The sequence below is a fragment of the Pipistrellus kuhlii genome, unplaced genomic scaffold, assembly GCF_014108245.1.
Source record: "Pipistrellus kuhlii isolate mPipKuh1 unplaced genomic scaffold, mPipKuh1.p scaffold_m20_p_11, whole genome shotgun sequence".
NCBI lineage: Eukaryota > Metazoa > Chordata > Mammalia > Chiroptera > Vespertilionidae > Pipistrellus > Pipistrellus kuhlii.
In genome coordinates this window covers 28,669,405-28,687,256 of record NW_023425416.1, presented here as the reverse complement: position 1 = coordinate 28,687,256, position 17,852 = coordinate 28,669,405, and the positions used below count along the sequence as shown (strand labels likewise).

The 17,852-nt window shown below is 42.8% G+C and overlaps 1 protein-coding gene across 6 annotated transcripts; it reads left to right on the top strand.

Annotated features, from left to right (window-relative positions):
• The first annotated feature begins 1,674 nt into the window (after positions 1–1,674).
• On the top strand, positions 1,675–17,541 carry CDV3 (CDV3 homolog). 6 transcript variants are annotated; one of them, XM_036431440.2, is made up of 6 exons: positions 1,675–1,908; positions 2,655–2,731; positions 11,055–11,200; positions 13,858–14,011; positions 14,433–14,435; positions 15,203–17,541. In XM_036431440.2, exons 1-6 carry the CDS (start codon positions 1,675–1,677, stop codon positions 15,351–15,353), a joined length of 765 nt encoding a protein of 254 aa, XP_036287333.1. In that variant the 3' UTR covers positions 15,354–17,541. The 6 variants fall into 6 exon arrangements, with proteins under 6 accessions (XP_036287333.1, XP_036287331.1, XP_036287336.1 ...); XM_036431438.2 differs by having other exon boundaries at positions 13,852–14,011; XM_036431443.2 differs by lacking the exon at positions 14,433–14,435 and having other exon boundaries at positions 13,852–14,011; positions 15,678–17,541.
• The last annotated feature ends 311 nt before the right edge of the window (positions 17,542–17,852 follow it).

Genomic DNA, 17,852 nt, shown 5'->3' with positions numbered 1-17,852 from the left:
GAATAATTTGTAAACTTGTCATTGGTCAAGGCTAGGTCTTTGATTTATTTCTTTAATAATATTCTGGATTTAGTTCTTTAATATAGTGGTAGGGTCCAGGGGTGGGAGGGGGAGGACAACCTTAAATGGGGAAACTGTAAAGGAAAAGACAAAGAGGTGCCTCCATTTACTGTGTGTGCTCTATCCCGTGAGGCTGTTAACACGTGTCCGAGTCATTTCCTCCACGGTTGTGACAGTCCTCTCCTTTATCCTTAGGAGGAAGTGAAAGTTTAATACCTTACATTAGACCACCTTTTTCATTACAGGATTCATTTCATTCTCAAAGCTCAGAGAATATTAAAAACGGTAACGCCAGGTTTTGCATGGGCATTTTGTCCCCATTCCTGTGGCCGTTTATTAGGGATAAAAGCTAACGATAAATTGCAGTCGTCATCCAGACTCAAGTCAGGGCAGGGGGCACTGTTTCTCGCATCTAATGAAGCACTCTGCTGTGCAGCTAACACCTACACTTGCCCCACCTATCTTACAAGAGCTAATGATTCCCGGATCAGGGGCTTGAGGATCAGATTTATTTATTTAGCTTGAATGTCTTTGAGGGTGGAGTTCAGACAAAATCAATTCCCTTCTACCTTACTCATTGGTTTATTAAAGATCTTTAAAACGAGATCTAACTGCAAGCCCAACTCTCCTAATCATCATCCCATAAAGATGAAAATGAATAATTGCCGGACCAGAGAGGGTGGAAGTATAAAGGCAGGAGGAGGTGGCGGTCCCATCTTTATAACTCGGTGTCTTTTCGCTTTCGCTCCAGTGCAAACCGCAAGCCCACACAGTTCGCTCGGGGCGGGCGGGCACGTGTGTCTGCCACGCATGCGCTCAGAATAGGCCCACCCGCCCTTTCTCCCCGCCCCCCCAACCTCTCTCGCCCAATCCCAGCCAGCCCTCCAAATGCCCACCCTCCAGCCTACACCCTCCGCCAATCGGGAGACCGGAGTCATCATATACGTCACCTATTTAGCATAGACCTTCCCCCCCGCCCCGTCAGTGGCTGGGATTGTCGCCTAAGCGCTTCGTCTCGGCACCTGATTGGCTCCTTCTCCAGCCCCGCCTCCGTCTCCCCCCCTCCCACCGCCCTCCCCGCCGCGCCCCCACAGCGGTGGGCGGATCGTAGTACGCAGGGCGGACGCGGCCTCTCTCCTGGAGGCCCGCCCTCCCTCCTCCCCCTCCCTCCCCTCCCCACCCCTTCTCCCCTCCTCTCCGGGCCTGCGCGCGCGCGTCCTCCCGCACGCGCCGCCGCTAGCCGAGCACTCACGCCGGAGCTTCGGGCCGCGCGTTCCTTTTCCCCTCCGACTGCGGAGCGGCCGGGACCCTGCGCCGGGGTCGCGGCGGCGGCGGCGGCGGCGGCAGCGGTAGCCCTCGGCGGGCTCGGGCGCCAGTAGCGGCGCGCGATCCATCAGGCGGACCGTACCACTGCCCGCCAGCTCGCGGGGGGTGACGGAGGCGGGGAGGAAGCCGCCTGCCCGGCCGCACACGCCTCGGCCACCCCGCGGGGCTGAGGCGTCGCCGCACCCGGGAGCCTTGAGCGTCGAGCCGGCGGCGTCGACCCAGAGGTCGGAGCCCCGCGGGCCGCTCCCGCCGCCGGCCCCACCCATCCGGGTCGAGGAGGCCAAGGCCATGGCCGAGACGGAGGAGCGGAGCCTGGACAACCTCTTCGCCAAGAGGGACAAGAAGAAGAAGAAGGAGCGCAGCAACCGGGCGGCGAGTGCCGCGGGCGCCGGGGGGGCCGCTGGCGGGAGCAGCGGAGCCGCAGGCGCGGCGGGCAGCGGGGCGGGCGTGGGGGCCCGGCCGGGCGACGGCGGGACCGCGGGGGCCGCGGGCCCCGGGGCCGCCACCAAGGCCGTGACGAAGGTGAGGGGCCGGGATTCGGGGCCGGGGCCGCGCGCTGGCGCCCATGTGCCTGCGCCGCCGGCCTGGCTGGCTGGCGGGGCGTCCGGGAGGGGCCCGGGGGCCGCCGGGCGCGGAGGCCGGCCACGTGACCCGGTCCTCTCTCCGGGCCGGCCTCCCGGCGGGACCCCCTGCGGGACCGCCTCGCTGCTGACCTGTTTCTCTGCGCCCGGGGTCGCCTGGCTTGAGCCGGGACCGAGGCGGCAGCATGGGGGTCCGGGGAGATGGGTCTGGGTCCGAAGCGCCCGGCATTTGTCGAGTGACGTCTGTGCTAGGGATTTTACGTTCCGACTTCAGCCCGGTCGTCGGAGCTTGAAATTCTCTTTTATTCATGAGCATGACTGACTTGGTCTCCCAAGCCGGGGAGAGAAAAAGGAAAGGATCCCATGGCGATACTGAGGTGGTAGACATGTAGGTGTGGGCTCGCCGGGGACTTTTTTCATGTTCGGCTTTTCCTGGTTGGTTTTGAATGAACAGCTCTGATAAAAAAAAAAAAAAAGGAACCGGATGGAAGTCAGCGCTGGAAAGGGCACGTGTGTCCTCCAGCTCTAGTCGACCTCTCGGGATCAGGCAAGGGCTCTGGCCCGGAAAATGAGTCCATATTGTAGGGTCCGGCCACGTGATCCACCCTCCGTGGTGTCTGATATTGGCCTGAGTGGTACTTCTAGGAATAGCTTTAATTGATCAATTTGGTATGTGTGCTTTTACAGGATGAAGACGAGTGGAAAGAATTTGAGCAGAAAGAGGTGGATTACAGCGGCCTCAGAGTTCAGGCGATGCAAATAAGGTATGGCCTGGTTACAGATAATGTTCAGATAACCCTCAGGATAGGTGATTTATGTCTGGTTTCTCTTTATTGTAACCTTGCACTTTACATATGCTTATTAGGGCTCTTAATAGGTTGTGTCTATTCCTTCTCTCTGTGATGGCAGTCATTCTATATGTTGATCAAATTAGCTGCCAGCTCCAAAATCCTGAGAGAGCTTACCTACTTCCAGTCCTGGTAAGGTTTCGTTGATTTTTTTTTTTTTTTTTTTTGAGACAGCTAAAATTAATTTTGTGGTTTCAGAGTATTTACTCCCCCCCAAAACACACACACACACACACACACACACACACACACACAAAACAGACACTTAATATTTGTGGGTTGAGCTTAGTTTTTCCTTGTGTCTCAAAAATAACATGGATGGTTTTCAGGTCTTTTCCAATAAGCAGGGTAATGTGTATTTTTGAAATGGAAGCATCCTTACAAAGAAGTACAGGTTTCATATATTCACACAGTGAAACCAGCCTGTGTAATCAGCACCAGAGTCAAGAAACTGAACATAAGAAAGCTCCCCTCCTCGCCCTCTGCAGCCAATGCCTTCACCCCACAAGGATAACTCTGTAGGTTAACTTTCCCCAGAATTTCATAGGAATGGAATCAAACAGGTTATTTTTACAGTTTAAGGAAACAGTAATTTTTTTTTTTTTTTTAATCCTCACCGGAGAAAATTCTTTCCATTGATTTTTAGAGAGAGAGAGAGAGAGAGAGAGAGAGAGAGAGAGAGAGATCCAAAACATAAATGTTAGATAACAATTGGTTGCTTCCCTCACGTCCCCCTACCTGGCCTGGGACAGAACCTGCAAACCAGATGTGTGCCCTTGACTGGGAATAGAACCCCTTGGGCTGATGCTTTAACCATTGAGGTTAAAGCCAGGGCAAGAAGACAGTAATTTTTAGAAATTGGATTGGTTGAATTTTTCAAGATTTGAAACCAAGAAATATTTTACGGCTTGGCCAGGGTGGCTCAGTGGTTGAGTGTAGACCTATGAATCAGGAGGTTACAGGTCAGGGCAGACTCGTTCTCCACTGGGGGGCATACAGGAGGCAACTGATCAGTGGTTCTCATCACTGATGTTTCTATCTCTTCCTCTTCCTCTCTGAAATCAATTAAAAAATAGCTGTATATATTTTAAGTCCTACCTATGGCAATCAATTTTAGATTTGTGTAAATAAATGCAGGAAAAACAAGTAAATATAGGCTTCCATTGGTTTAAGATTTAAAACCCTTTAATCCCAGTTTGCAATTATGTCAGTGACCATGTGGAGGAAATTTTCCTTAAAGAAATAATGTCTTTTCTCCTCTCTAGATGGTAATATTTATGGCCTTAAAACTCTCATTCAAAAACCAGGGCTAATTTTGGCATCTATTCACAGTTAGGTATTAATGTCCTACCTTTTTTCACATCATTTCATGAGAGCTTAACCAAAGTGAAACATGATTGATGGTGGGCACTTTGAGGAAATGCAGCTTCTACGTTCTTGAGGTTCTTCTGTCTTGGTGTTAAGTAGCAGTAATTACACTGGAGTTTTAGTCCTTACCCGTTCGGGTTTATGGAATTGCCTGTGTGTGTGGTTCCTGTTTTGATGTGGAATAAGGCTCTTGATCTGCCTCTTCTGACTGCATATTCTTGGAGGAGACTTGAATGACTGGAGGCATAGTGTTTGCTCATGTTGAACTTTAGCGAGTAGCAATTTTGGAGGGAAAAATGTTTCAAGTTAATGTTAGACATTGACTTTGTTTTATTATGAAGGATTTAAAACCACCTGTTTGTCATTAAGTATATATCCCATATCCATAGTCAAGGCTGTTTTTCATTTCGGCTACTCCCAAGATGGTGAAACATTCCTTAAATTCAGTTGTTGAACAAAACTTCCGTTCTTGAGGGTTCAACTCTTTTGGGCTGCTTATTCAATACATACAGTAAGTCTCCATAAGTTCTAAGAAGGTTAGTGATAGCAGCAAAGTGAAAAGGAAAGTTATGAGAACAATAATTGAGCTTAGAAATATACTGTACATAAGAAAGCTTAAAAAGAAATCATTTCAGGGTCTGAAATGCATTAATTCAATTTATATTATTTTTAATGGGAGAAAAAATTATTTTGGTTTTCTAACAAATTGCTTCTTGAACAGCCAGAACAAATTAGGTTCTAGAACTGAGGTTCTGTTGTACTTACATCCTTCACCTTTGCCAGGAGCATAAATAAATTTCAGCTAGGATGAGCGTTTAAGTTCTGCTTGACCTGAGGTAGACCAGTTTTTATATTGTGTGTTTTTCATTATTCTTACCATGTAGTCACTGCGCCTAAGTGGCCATTCAGAGGTCGTCTTCTAACCTACTAACATTGAAAAACGTATCTTCAAGAAGCTGCTTTTGTGGGTCCTCAGTCACTATGGAGTCTAGGGTCTGTATTTGCATTTTTATAAATCATTCAAAAAGGGAAATCTAACAGCTCCTGGGGAAGGCTTGAGAGTGAGAAGCTATCTGAAGTTTAATAAGAGACCAAGATTTTCACTTTATACTAATATCCTTATAAACTGTAAATTAAATGTTCTTGACCATGGAGCTTGATATGTTTCATCAATGGGATGGAGTTGATAATGTGGCAAAAAGATGGACTTTAGGAGAAAGACAAACCTGGGTTTGCATTTTGCCCCTGCCTGTGTGTGATCTTGTGTTTTTTTTAATGAGGTTTTTTTTCCTTTTGTTAATGCTCACCCGAGATTATTTTTCCATTGATTTTCAGGAAGAGAGAGGGAAGGACGGAGAAACATCGATGTAAGAGAAATACATCGGTTGGTTGCCTCCCGTTGCTCCTGCACCAGCCCCGACCAGGGCCCAGGCTGGAGAGGAGCCTGCAGCTGAGGTCCATGCCCTTGACCGGAATCAAACTTGGGACTCTTTGGTCTGCAGGGTGTCGCTTTATCCACTGAGCCAAACTGGCTAAGGCTATTTTTGAATGTTCTTACCTGCAAGACTGGGATGACTACTCAATAGTGCTATGAGGACATTGAACAGGATGTTTATAAAATACCCACTTGAGCCGAAACCGGTTTGGCTCAGTGGTAGAGCGTCTGTCTGCGGACTGAAGGGTCCCGGGTTTGGTTCCAGCCAAGGCCATGCACCTTGGTTGCGGGCACATCCCCAGAAGGGGGTGTGCAAGAGGCAGCTGGTCGATGTTTCTCTCTCGTCGATGTTTCTAGCTCTCTATTCCTCTCTCTTCCTCTCTGTAAAAAAATCAATAAAATATATATATATTTTAAAAATACCCACTTGATTAATATTAATCAAGATAAGTGGGTAAATAGAATGACTTACTCTTGGGAATTTCTCTGCTGTTTAACCACAAGGCACCTGATTTATAAGACTCAAAGGAGGAGGAGTGAAGTCATATAAGGCTATCATGACTAATCACGTCAGACTCCAGTGAGTCAGTTCACTATGGACGTAATAGGAGAAAGTGACATGTTCAGGTTGGTGTTAGTATAACCATGCAGACAAAAATCCTTCTGAGTGTTCCGTGTTCTCTCCTCAGTGTATGAGAGAGGCAGCCTTGCTCTCTCTCTGTGGGACAAGGAAAATGAAACATTGGAATTTGACTGAAAATGTCTTGAAATTTGCCCTAGTCTGTGTGGCTGAGTTGGTTGGAACATCATCCAATACACCAAAAGGTGGCGGGTTCAATCCCCAATTAAACACATGTGCAAGGCAACAGATTGCTGTTTCACCCTTCCTTTCTCTCAGGTGAATTAAATATATATTCTAAAATCTATAGTCTTTTTTTTTTCTTTTTTTCTTTTTTCTTGCAACTCCTTGCTTTGGGGAATTACAAACTTCAGAAAAGCTGCAAGAATAGTAAAAAAAAAAAAAAAGTACCTTATACTCTGCTTACATCTATCAATCTTTTTATATGTGTGTGTGTGTGTGTGTGTGTGTGTGTGTGTAATTGATTTCAGAGAGGAAGAGTAGGGGAGAGATAGAAACATCAATGATGAGAGAGAATCATTGATTGTGTACTTCCTGCACACCCTCTACTGGGTATCAATCGGGTCATGTGACCTTGATCAGATCGAACCTGTCACTTTTCAGTCCACAAACCAATCCACTGAGCCAAACCAGCTAGGGCTACCAATCATTTTTGCCATGTTTGCTTTATCTTTAGTTAGTTGCAGATATTGATCTAGTCTTGAAGTACTTGACACTGTCTTTATAGTAGGTTAGCAAGTTTGACCGTTATTGCAGACTAGAGGTCTGGTGCATGATATTCCTGCACAGGAAGAGTTCCTAGGCCTTGCCAGGGCCTTCCTTCGTTCTGCACCGCCACCTGGTGGCCAGCACATGTCATAGTGAACAGTGGAGCTCTTGGTTGAACGCTTAAGGGGACACTTCGCTATTAGCCTATTATACACACACACACACACACACACACACACACATACACACAAACTAGAGGCCCAATGCACAAAATTCATGCAAGAATTTACCTTCCTTCTCCAGCTGCTGGCACCAGCTTCCCTTGCAGCCCCAACTTTGTCCAGAGGATGTCTGGTCTAATTAACATATTACACTTTTATTATTACAGATATAGATAAGTGTTAATTTGAAAGGAAAATTTTAGTAGCAACAGACGCTATATTAATGTCCTAGCTCACATTTACCAAGTAGCCTGAAATTTAAGTACCAAGAGTATTATAAGGAAATGTGTCAAATTTTGTGTCTAAATAGATTTTATTCAAAGTCATGCTATTTATAGATAAGTTCTTAAGTGGGAAGCCATTGAGATGATTGAAGGGACCTACCACTTGAGCTTAGATTATTGGTTGATAGTAGGATCTGTAGGCCTCGCACATCTTTAAAATGGACCTTTAGGAGAATGAAATATTTCATTTAGTACTTGCGGTTAGGTTACTAAATGTTGAGCATTTCTACCCATTCAGTAGGACTGGTTAAGTTGTCCTTTGAAGAGAATAAATTGCTTCTGCGTCCAAACTAGATCTATTGTAGCAAATTTTTGTGACTACTGTGTGTGCCACACATTATGGTCATAAAAATAGCTCATGCTGTACTAAACATCAGTGATACTATGCAGGGTGCTGTGGGCTACAGGAGAGAGACTAAGTCTACCATGAAGAGGCAGAGTAAGAGTCCTTGCATGAGGTGCAGTGACATTTAAGCCTCCAGGCATAGCTGTGGGGCCGTTTCTGTCTCCCTCTAGTACTCTTGTAACAGTTGCTGGATAATAGTGTGAAACCAGCATTCCAGCAAAAGCAGGGTCATGTCTGAATTTTGTTTTAGCTGCTTCTCCCTAATGTTAGGGAAGGGGGTTTGGGAGGGTTAAGGATACATAAGTCCTCGTGTAACCTGAGATAAGGAGGTAAGAACATTCTGTTCTTTATAAATATACTGCTGTAGGCTGTGTAATCCTGAACAAACTTACTAAAGAAAGTGAATTCCTCGAATCTCAAAATAGAGAATTTCTGTGCCCTATCTTAGAACCGGAAAGAGGATAAAATAAGAGATTAAAGTCCGTAGATGGCTGCCTGGCATAGTAGATATTCAGTAAATACTCCTTTTCCAGCACCATCATTCCCCCTTACCCCACAATAGTGCTTTACAGGCATGCATATTTAAGACAATACTGTGTGAATTGTGATACTGAAATAACAGTAACGTCATAGTGTTTAAAATCATCAAATTTAGCTGATGGGAAGGTATATATTATATGTGGGTCAGATATAATTTTAGCCTAATTGTGTTTGCAACATGGATCTTGTTCTGGCTTTGATATTTGGAGATAGGACATTTTCTGAAATATGTAAATATGAAAAAAATAAGGTATTTAAATAATTTCTACCCTGCCGTTATTACTGTGGCATTTTGGCAAGGCTCTTAGCATCTCCCTCTGTTGGATAAAGGGTCTTGACTTTAAATACAATTTCCAATGTTTAGTTTAGCTAATACTTCAGAATCTTAAGAAGCCAAAATACTAGGTTATTGTTTTGTGCCCATTATAGATATTTTGTATAATTAAACAGATCACTCTTATTTTTTAAAAATATATTATATTGATTTTTTTACAGAGAGGAAGGGAGAGAGATATAGAGTTAGAAACATCGATGAGAAACATCCACCAGCTGCCTCTTGCACACCTCCTACTGGGGATGTGCCTGTAACCAAGGTACATGCCCTTGACCAGAATCGAACCTGGGACCTTTCGGTCCACAGACCGACGCTCTGTCCACTGAGCCAAACCGGTTTTGGCTCATTCTTACTTTTTAATAAGATTATCATCTAGCAGTAATTTTAGGTTCTATGATTATTTACTTTTCTCTAAGGAAAAGAGGTGATAAATACTAGACATAAAAGAATTTTCTTTACTTGTGATTCTCAGTATTCTATCAGACCAAAGGAGTTTTTCTTTAACTTTTTTTGTGAATTAGAAAAACAATATGCTTTATTGTTTTTATTTATTCTTATTGATTTCAGAGAGGAAGGAAGAGGGAGAGATATATAGAAACATCAGTGATGACAAAGAATCATTGATCAGCATATTCTACACTGGGGATCAAGCCTGCAACCCAGGCATGTGCCCTGAGCCGGAATCAAACTGTGACTTCCTGGTTTAGGTCCACACTTTCCACTGAGCCACGCTGGCTGGGCTACTTCTTTTAACACTTTAAAGATCATTCTAGATGTCTTTCTATTTTAAGTGTATGTATAAATTTTGTTTTAGTAAGTTTGTGTGACATGAAGATTACTTCCCTGTTAGTATAGGAGTAACATTTTAAATGGATTCATAGGATTCTTTGTTAACGAAAAGGAAAACTGAAGCCTCACTTGGCCATATCTTAAATAAATCCTGCTGTAGATGCCGATTGAAGATACAGTTGGTTTGTTCCCTTTTCCCCTTCCCGATTGCCACCCTAAGCCTAAGTTCCAGAATCTCATCCAGTTGGGGGACAGTTCAGAAGTGTCTTTAGAGGAAAATTGTTTTATAGCCAGGACTTGTCTTGTTTTAAAAGAAATGGAAGAAAGCACCCTTAGATGTTCTTGTGCAAAAGTCAAGAGAGGCCGCGATGTTTGGAAGTCACATGGTCAGCGTGGGGGTCACCTGTACATTGTTAGGGCCGTGATCTTGGATCAGATATCAAAGTGTCTAAAAGGGTGAAGGCCAAGGGTCAGAGCTTTAGACAACAGCCATGTTTTTTTTTTAACAGGGAAAAGTGTAGTTCGAATAGTGGAGATTGATAAACTGAAGGCCTAGGGAAAACCACCGTTGGTACGGGAGAGAATTCAGGGAAAAGGTTGGTGGTTGTGCCAGGTGCATCATCAGCAAGGGCAAGAGTTACAGAAAGGAAGTTTGATTTGGCAGTTCTCTCCCTGCCATGAAGTCAGCAGTATAGAGAAGTGAGACATGTGCTTGATCTTGTAGAACATTATTTATGTAAAATCATAAGTAATCTAGCCAAAGGAGAAATAATCAAAGAAACCCTAAGAAAAATCACAGGTTTCTGACTCAAGTCGATTCAAGACTAAAGACATTTTAAAACGGCTTTAAAGACATTTTTAAAATTAAAAAAAAAAACTGCAGGCACTCTAGGATGCTGTGTTCCACTGAGGATCTCTTGTATTTCGAAGAGTATTTTGTAACGCATACTAACAGATACAACTTTATCTTCCTTTTTTTTAACTTGTTTATTTTTTAAATTAAATTATTATCTGTGTACATATCTTACATTGCTGCCCCCCCATACAACTTTCAAAAACCATTCATTCCATCCCTAAAAATAAGCTTATAAATGGTTGTATACTTTGTTTCTAGAAAAATCTAGTAATTAATTGTACTTTGAATCCTTCAAGTTGCCCTTTTCACTGCATTTCACATTAGACAAGCCAGTCACCCTTCCTCCATTGCTTGAGCCAATAGCTGGCACTCTGCTCTTTCTTGGGGCTGCTATATATAATCATCAGGTTGTCATGGCCTAGCATATCGGTGTGTTAAGTATTTCTAAATGTTCGCAAAAGGGAAGTGCAGACTATCAGGCCATGTGGTTTTTAAACCTTTTTTCAGCATGAAATCTTTTTTCACAGGAACCCAAGTGAAAGTCTACTGGATAGATAAGGAAAATCCCCAATTTTTCTATCTTTTAAACAAATATATACTTTGTAGAGCCTAAGTGACTTCTCCAGGGTCATACAAAACCAGCATTGATAGAACTAAAAATTTGGACTGCCAGTCTTCCTGATGGTTCTGTAATTGAATTCACTTGCTTTTTCAATAGTGAAAAGGAAGAAGATGATAATGAAAAAAGAGAAGATCCTGGTGATAATTGGGAAGAAGGTGGAGGTGGTGGTGGTGGTGTAGAAAAATCTTCAGGTCCCTGGAATAAAACAGCTCCGGTACAAGCACCTCCTGCTCCAGTAATTGGTAAGTTTAATATTTTATTTCCAAGAAAATGTCTAGGTATAATTTTATATGTGGTCAACTTTCAACTAAATGCATGTTTGTGGTGGGGTTAGTAGGGCTCATTTCCATTCCTGGGAAGGAGGCCTAAATACTTTCACATTCAAAGGAATTTGGAAGTTAAGATTCAGGCTTTTTTTAGACTAGCTAAATTTTTATGTAGACTAACTTGCCAAATTCAGATATTTAAGCATTTCAATTTTAGACAGCTGACTAAGAAATATTGGCTACCTGTGTTTCACCTATGTTTGTCTCCCCGCCCCCCCATTCCCCATTTTACTATCTTGAAGCATGAATTCTCAGAGGGGCAGATTTTATCACTCCCAGGGGTGGGTAATGAAATCTTAAGACTTTTTTTGTATAATTTTTAAAGACAATTTTGGTTTTTTTTTTTTTTTTTTTTAATATTACATTTTTCAGAGAGGAAAGGAGGGGAGAGAGAGATAGAAACATCATTGATTGGCTCAGTTGCCTCAAGCACGCCCCACACTGGATCAAGCCCGAAATCTGGGCATGTGCCCCAATCAGAAATTGAACCGTGACCTCCTGGTTAGGTCGACACTCAACCACTGAGCCACAGCCGGCCCGGCTATTTTTATATTATATTACATTACATTACATTACATTACATTACATTACATTACATTACATTACATTATATTATTTATTTTTGAGAGAGAGGACGGAAGGGGGGAGGTATCAATTTGTTGTTCCACTTATTTGTGCATTTATTGGTTGATTCTTGTATGTGCCCTGATTGGGGATTGAACCTACAACCATGGCATGTTGAAACAATGCTCTAACAATCTGAGCTACTTGGCTAGGGCGAAACCTTAGATCTTATAGTGGTTTTGTGACCCATCAGAGGGCCAAAGTATGTAAACAGATGTACAGTGTGTATTTGTGGTATTAACATTTCTGAGGGAGGGAGGCAGTGGTGATTAGGAAAAAGTTGTTTTAAAAATGCTGAGGGCAATAATGAAAAGGAAGTTTGAGATACGATGCTTGAATACAATGATTTTCAAATTTTTTCATCTCGTGGCACACATGAAATAATTACTAAAATTCTGGCACTGAAAAGTATATTTTTTTGCCTCGCTGACAAAAAAGGTATAATTTTTATTCATTCACACCATGTGATTATTGTGGTTGGCTATTGTCAAAGAGGTCAGTGTCGCTGACTAAATAGGTGTTCATGTTTTAAAAATTCTTGTGGCACACTGATTGAAATCACTGCTTTAATATATACCGTATTTTTCGGACCATAAGACGCACTTTTTTTCCCCCAGAAGTGGGGGGAAAAAGTCACTGCGTCTTATGGTCCAAATATAGCCTACACATATACTTTTTAAAAAAAAGTTTTTTTACTTGCCCGGCTCTGTGTGGTCTCTGTGTGCTTGCCCGGCTCTAAAATGGTTCTAAATGCTGCTGTTTACTTTACAGGGTTGATTACATGTGTTTATGACTGTGATGTTGGGTTTTAATGCACATAAAATATTTTAGGACACTATTTGTTTCAGAATCTTTTTTTCTTCATTTCCCTTCTCTAAAAACTGGTGCGTTTTATGGTCCAAAAAATACGGTACCCATTATTCTAAATAAATCACCCCAAATCTTCCAGGGATCACAGGTAACTCCTATGTCAGTATTTTTGCATCCATTCTGGCATTTTGCTATGTATAAGTTTCTTCATTTATCTTCTTATTTTTCGAACTGCATCTGTCAGTGATTTCTACTACTTCCTACATTGCTAACCCCATTGCCCAGGTCTCAGTCCTCATCTGATTTGTCCCATCAGCAACATTTGCCACAGTTGATCACCCTTTTGAAACACGCTCTTCTGTTGGTTTCCAGGACACTGAATTCTGGCCCCCCGTTGGTTGGTTCGGTCTCCCTTGGCAGTCTCTCTATATGCTAATGATCTGCAAATTCACATCTTAGCTCAGAGCTCTGCTGAATTCCACACATGTTTATCTTAACTGCCTACCCAGCACCTCACTCTCAGTATGTCTAAAACAGCTCATGTATGTGCTGCACCCCATCTCAGTGCTGTAATTTCAGTCACTTAGCATAAACTTTGCAGTCACCTCTTTAAAAATTTATTTTTATTTTTTTATTGATTTCAGGGAGGAAGGGAGAGGGAGAGAGTGATGGAAACATCAGTGATGAGAGAATCATTGACTGGCTGCCTCTTGCATGCCCACAATCCAAACATGTGCCCTTGACTTGGGACCTTTCAGTCCACAGGCCAACGTTCTAGCCACTAAACCAAACTGGCCAGAGCTGCAGTCACCTTTGACAAAGCCTCTCCTGCTCCAAACCTAAATCTAACGTGTCCATAAATTTGCTTTGGGCTTACTTTTAAAGTAAATTACTCTCTATATGACTAGTTCTCAGCAGTTCCACAGCTACTCCCTGGCTTTGAACTGTCATTTTGTTACATGAATTACTGAGATGGTTTCTTATCTGGTCTAACAGCAGCAAGAGTGATCTTTTCAGATATGGCAGAGCATGTCCTAGGCTATTTGTAAACCTCCCAAGTTCTCCTTTACAGGGCTGGTTTATTAAAATGCCAAACTTCTGAATATTTTCTCTAAACTGTTATGAAATGTTAGTTACAGAAACCCCAGAACCAGCAATGACTAGTGGTGTGTATAGGCCTCCTGGAGCCAGGTTAACCACAACAAGGAAAACACCACAAGGACCACCTGAAATATACAGTGATACACAGTTCCCATCCCTGCAGTCCACTGCCAAGCATGTAGAAAGCCGAAAGTAAGTAATTCCCACATTGTGTTTTTGGGACCGTTCCCTTGGTGTGGAGTGGGATGGGTGTAGGAGATACAAAAGCCCGGGAGGAAGGGGTGCTTTTAATGGATAAATTCTAAACTGCATCAGACAGGCAGCTGAGAATTTAAAGTGGGACTCATGTACCCAGGAGGGAGAGGTGGGGAGGAGCACCAAAGACTTTTGCACAAGTTTCCCTTACCCCTGGTTTATGTTCTGTAACTATGACTAAGCTGCTGTGTCATTTTGACAAATTAGAATTCTTTACAAGTATATTATTGTTGTTTTATGCTCCTTATAATGTGCAAACTGGACATGAAAGAGGACTATTTGTTACATTCCCAGTAAATGTGAGTAGTAGATGGAAGACGTTGGAATTTATAAATCTAATATTAAAATCTTATTTCAGCAGGTACTTAAAATGAATGCTACCTGGAGTTAAATGACCACATATGGCACATCCACATCTGTTAGGGCCATGAGTTTTAAAAGTTAAATAAAATGGGAAGAAATTAAATGATTAGCTGGATATAATTGTTTTGGGAGGGGAGGGTGACTTTTAAAGTAAATCCCAGCCTTTTTTGCGTCTTTGAGACCACAGCTGGCTTGAGTTTAAACCTCCACTTGGACTTGCTCCTCTGCCCTGTTCTACAAAACCAGGGGCAGTGATCCGGCACACTCGTCCTTATCTGATCCACTCCCAGGAAGTAGAAGGGAGGAGAAGTCATTGAATAATGAGAACTTGAATCATTGAATAATAAGTGAGAAAATTGGTACTCTTGCTTATACATAAGGAAAGAGAGATGTATTGCTTATTATTTGCTAACAGTAAAAGTGAGTCTCAGAAGGAATCACCATGTTATCACAGAGCTTTTTAACTTTCCAGTTGTCTTCAAGTTGGTCCCAAATAGATTTGCAGTTAACAGTTCTAAACGCTACAGTAGATTTGCTACCACAGGAAATGGGGCCATGGAGCTTCAGTTGCAGTGTTTTATGTTTTCTGTTCAATTGAAGCCTTAAAAATGGTTTGATAAGGATTTTATAGACTCGTTTTCCTCTCCTGTCCCTCAAGATTCCTCTAAGGGGTGGCTTTTTTTTTTTTTTTTTTTTTAACTCAAGGAAGAATATATTTTTTTAAACCTCAAGAAATATTTACTGATTACGTTTATTTTCCCTTAGGGATAAAGAAATGGAGAAGAGCTTTGAAGTAGTAAGACACAAAACTAGAGGTAGGGATGAGGTTTCAAAAAACCAGGCCCTTAAACTTCAGCTAGACAACCAGTACACTGTGCTTGAAAATCAAACAAACAGCCACACACAGTACAATTAAGGAATGGTCTTTGCTACCCCTTCCAAGGTAACTAGACCACCGCTAACCACCATGAACAGCCATTCATCATCCGATCTCTGCTGGACCGACAGCCACCGATGCAGACCCCTCGATATAAGAGACCGGCCCTATCGCACTATGGAAGTTCAAGTGTCACAACTGCTCTGTGTATATTGAATTTAGGAGGATTTTCATTGTTATAAATGTGTGAACTAGATTCAGCAGTGTTCTCTCATAATAATTACTCTGCAAATACAAAAAAAAAAAAAACAAACCCACAAAAAATGGCAGCCAGTGGTCATTTCAAAATCTTTTTATGTTCAGATTCTGAGCCTTTGTAAGGTTGACTACCTCAGATTTGCTGCACTCATGTGGATCACAACTTCTGGATTAGAACGTTACAGCCCTTAAATGGCGACAAGGAACTTACAACCAGCTCTACTGGATTCCTATCAGAAATCCTGCAGAGAGTCAGCGTCTGGGTTCTGATCTGCTGTAAAAGATGAAGATTTAAGTGACCTTAACTAACCTGTCCTGTGCCCCACCCTCCGGGAATGCGCTCTGTAGTGGGCTGTGGCTGTTAGACCTCTGGAACGTGCCGCTCTCAGAAGAAGAGATGTGTTCAGTGCTCTGTGTAGGGCTGGGATTTCTAATTTAAACTTTGAGTTGTATTCTGAGGTAACCACAAATTCAACGAAACTTGGGGTCCGCCAAGTGGGGAGGGGGGCCTGGGAGGGAATAATCTTGTTTCTTTTAGTATTTTTCCTTGGGGTAGTGCTTTCTCTATGTTCCACATTAAGGCCTTTTTTGCTTTGACTTGGAAGAAGTTCTTTGACAGAGCATATTGCTTGGTTAAGTAAGTGACCTGAAATACACATTGGAATTGTGAAATTGCCAATCCCTCCAGGGGAACCAAAAAGCCTTTGATGGAAAGGGCAGTGGGTGCAGGGGGCTCTACTTCAGGTGCTGCTACAGCCTCCTCCAATCAGGTCTCATTGTAAAGCTGACTGCAGTGGAAAGAGGATGGTTTCTGCTCAGACCAAGGGGATCCACTGACCCATTCTTACAAATTCACAGCAACGTGAGCAGAACCTCAACCTAAAACCCACTTAGGTTTCATGGATCTTGCATAGTCTTTGACAATTTCAGATATATTTGTGCCCAAATTTTTAAGTTCCTGGACATTCTGTAGATTGTTCCGGGGTAGCTCTGTTATCAACCCTCTGCTGTGTCTTTATGCTGTTCATTTAAAATCAGGGGCAAACCACGGGCGATGTAGCACTTCTGTTTTAATAATTACAGCCTAAACTATTCAGTCATTTTTAGTCCTCAAAAGGGACTTCAGGAAGATAGCCAGGTTTACTGAAAAGTTTCTTTCCATCTAATGAGATAGTTCGATAATTTCCTAGTTTTGTATCTTTGGTTCAATAGAAATATGTCAAAGTGGTGTGCGACCACTTGATGCAGAGTCTGGTTTCTCTGTAATAAGTCCCTTTGCCAAATGGGGGGAGTTGCAGACTTGCTACTGGCAAGAGTGAAGCAAGCCGGTGAGTAAAGCTGTCCTGATACGGGAGCATATTTCTGTGGGAATTTAGTCTTGATAAAAGTGTCAACACAGGAATCGGACTCCTGGGGGGCTCCAGGTCTCCTGACAGGACTGCCAACCATTCCTGGGCAATAATGTTGGTGTTCTCTGAGGTGGTGGGCTGGGTTGCCCGCCTTCAGACGTGTTTGGGCGAGTTGCTGAGCAAACCAAGGAGAGGTTGGATGATTAAACGAGAAATAAGGGATTCTTGGTTAAACTGAAGACTTCATTTGGGAACCAAAAATCTTAACAAATCTCTTGGACCTTGAGCCACATATTTTCCCTGAAAAGTGTGCATTTTTTCCCCCAGCAGAATTTTGTTGAGGGTTACATTACTGAGGAATGAACTGAGATGGGTATGTGGAACTTATTTAATGGCTTACTGTACTAGGAAACTGAAGACCTGCAGGAGATTGAAAACCACCTCGTTACAACTTTTTAAGATTGTGAAATTGTCAAATGCACATGAATCAAGTTTTAATATGCTGTATGATGGGTTGGAGAGGATGTCCATTGTACCATTTCTTTCTTTGAATTCTCAGGCATGGTTTGGCAGTGCAAGAACTCTTGTAACATTAACAAAGTCAATAAAAAGTGACTGGATTTTGGAGTCCGGTAGTTTTTATTCTTAATCCGTGAACTATTGTCTGTCTTTGAAAATGGTGAATGAATGGTATGCCTCTGCTATAGGATGATGGTAATATCCTCTCAGGAGGGTAGTATGAAAAACGTTAAAAAAGAGACCTGGAATGAAAGTGCAGTGGTGAACATTCTTTCCAGAGAGAGAGCATTGAGATGTACTTTTCTCTTCATTACTGTATTAAATTGTGTTATCTCAAACCCTGGCGAGGGGATCTGCAACCTTGACTATGTAGACCTTGCCCTTTGAGAAGCTTATGGATTTGTCAGTGATA

What these genes read in the sequence shown, in the direction of transcription:
- CDV3 (XM_036431438.2), top strand. Translation starts at nt 1,675, where the DNA reads ATGGCCGAGACGGAGGAGCGGAGCCTGGACAACCTCTTCGCCAAGAGG. An exon ending in CCACCAAGGCCGTGACGAAG is followed by an intron (nt 1,909 to 2,654) that starts GTGAGGGGCCGG and finishes GTGCTTTTACAG; the next exon opens with GATGAAGACGAGTGGAAAGA. An exon ending in ACCTCCTGCTCCAGTAATTG is followed by an intron (nt 11,201 to 13,851) that starts GTAAGTTTAATA and finishes ATGAAATGTTAG; the next exon opens with TTACAGAAACCCCAGAACCA.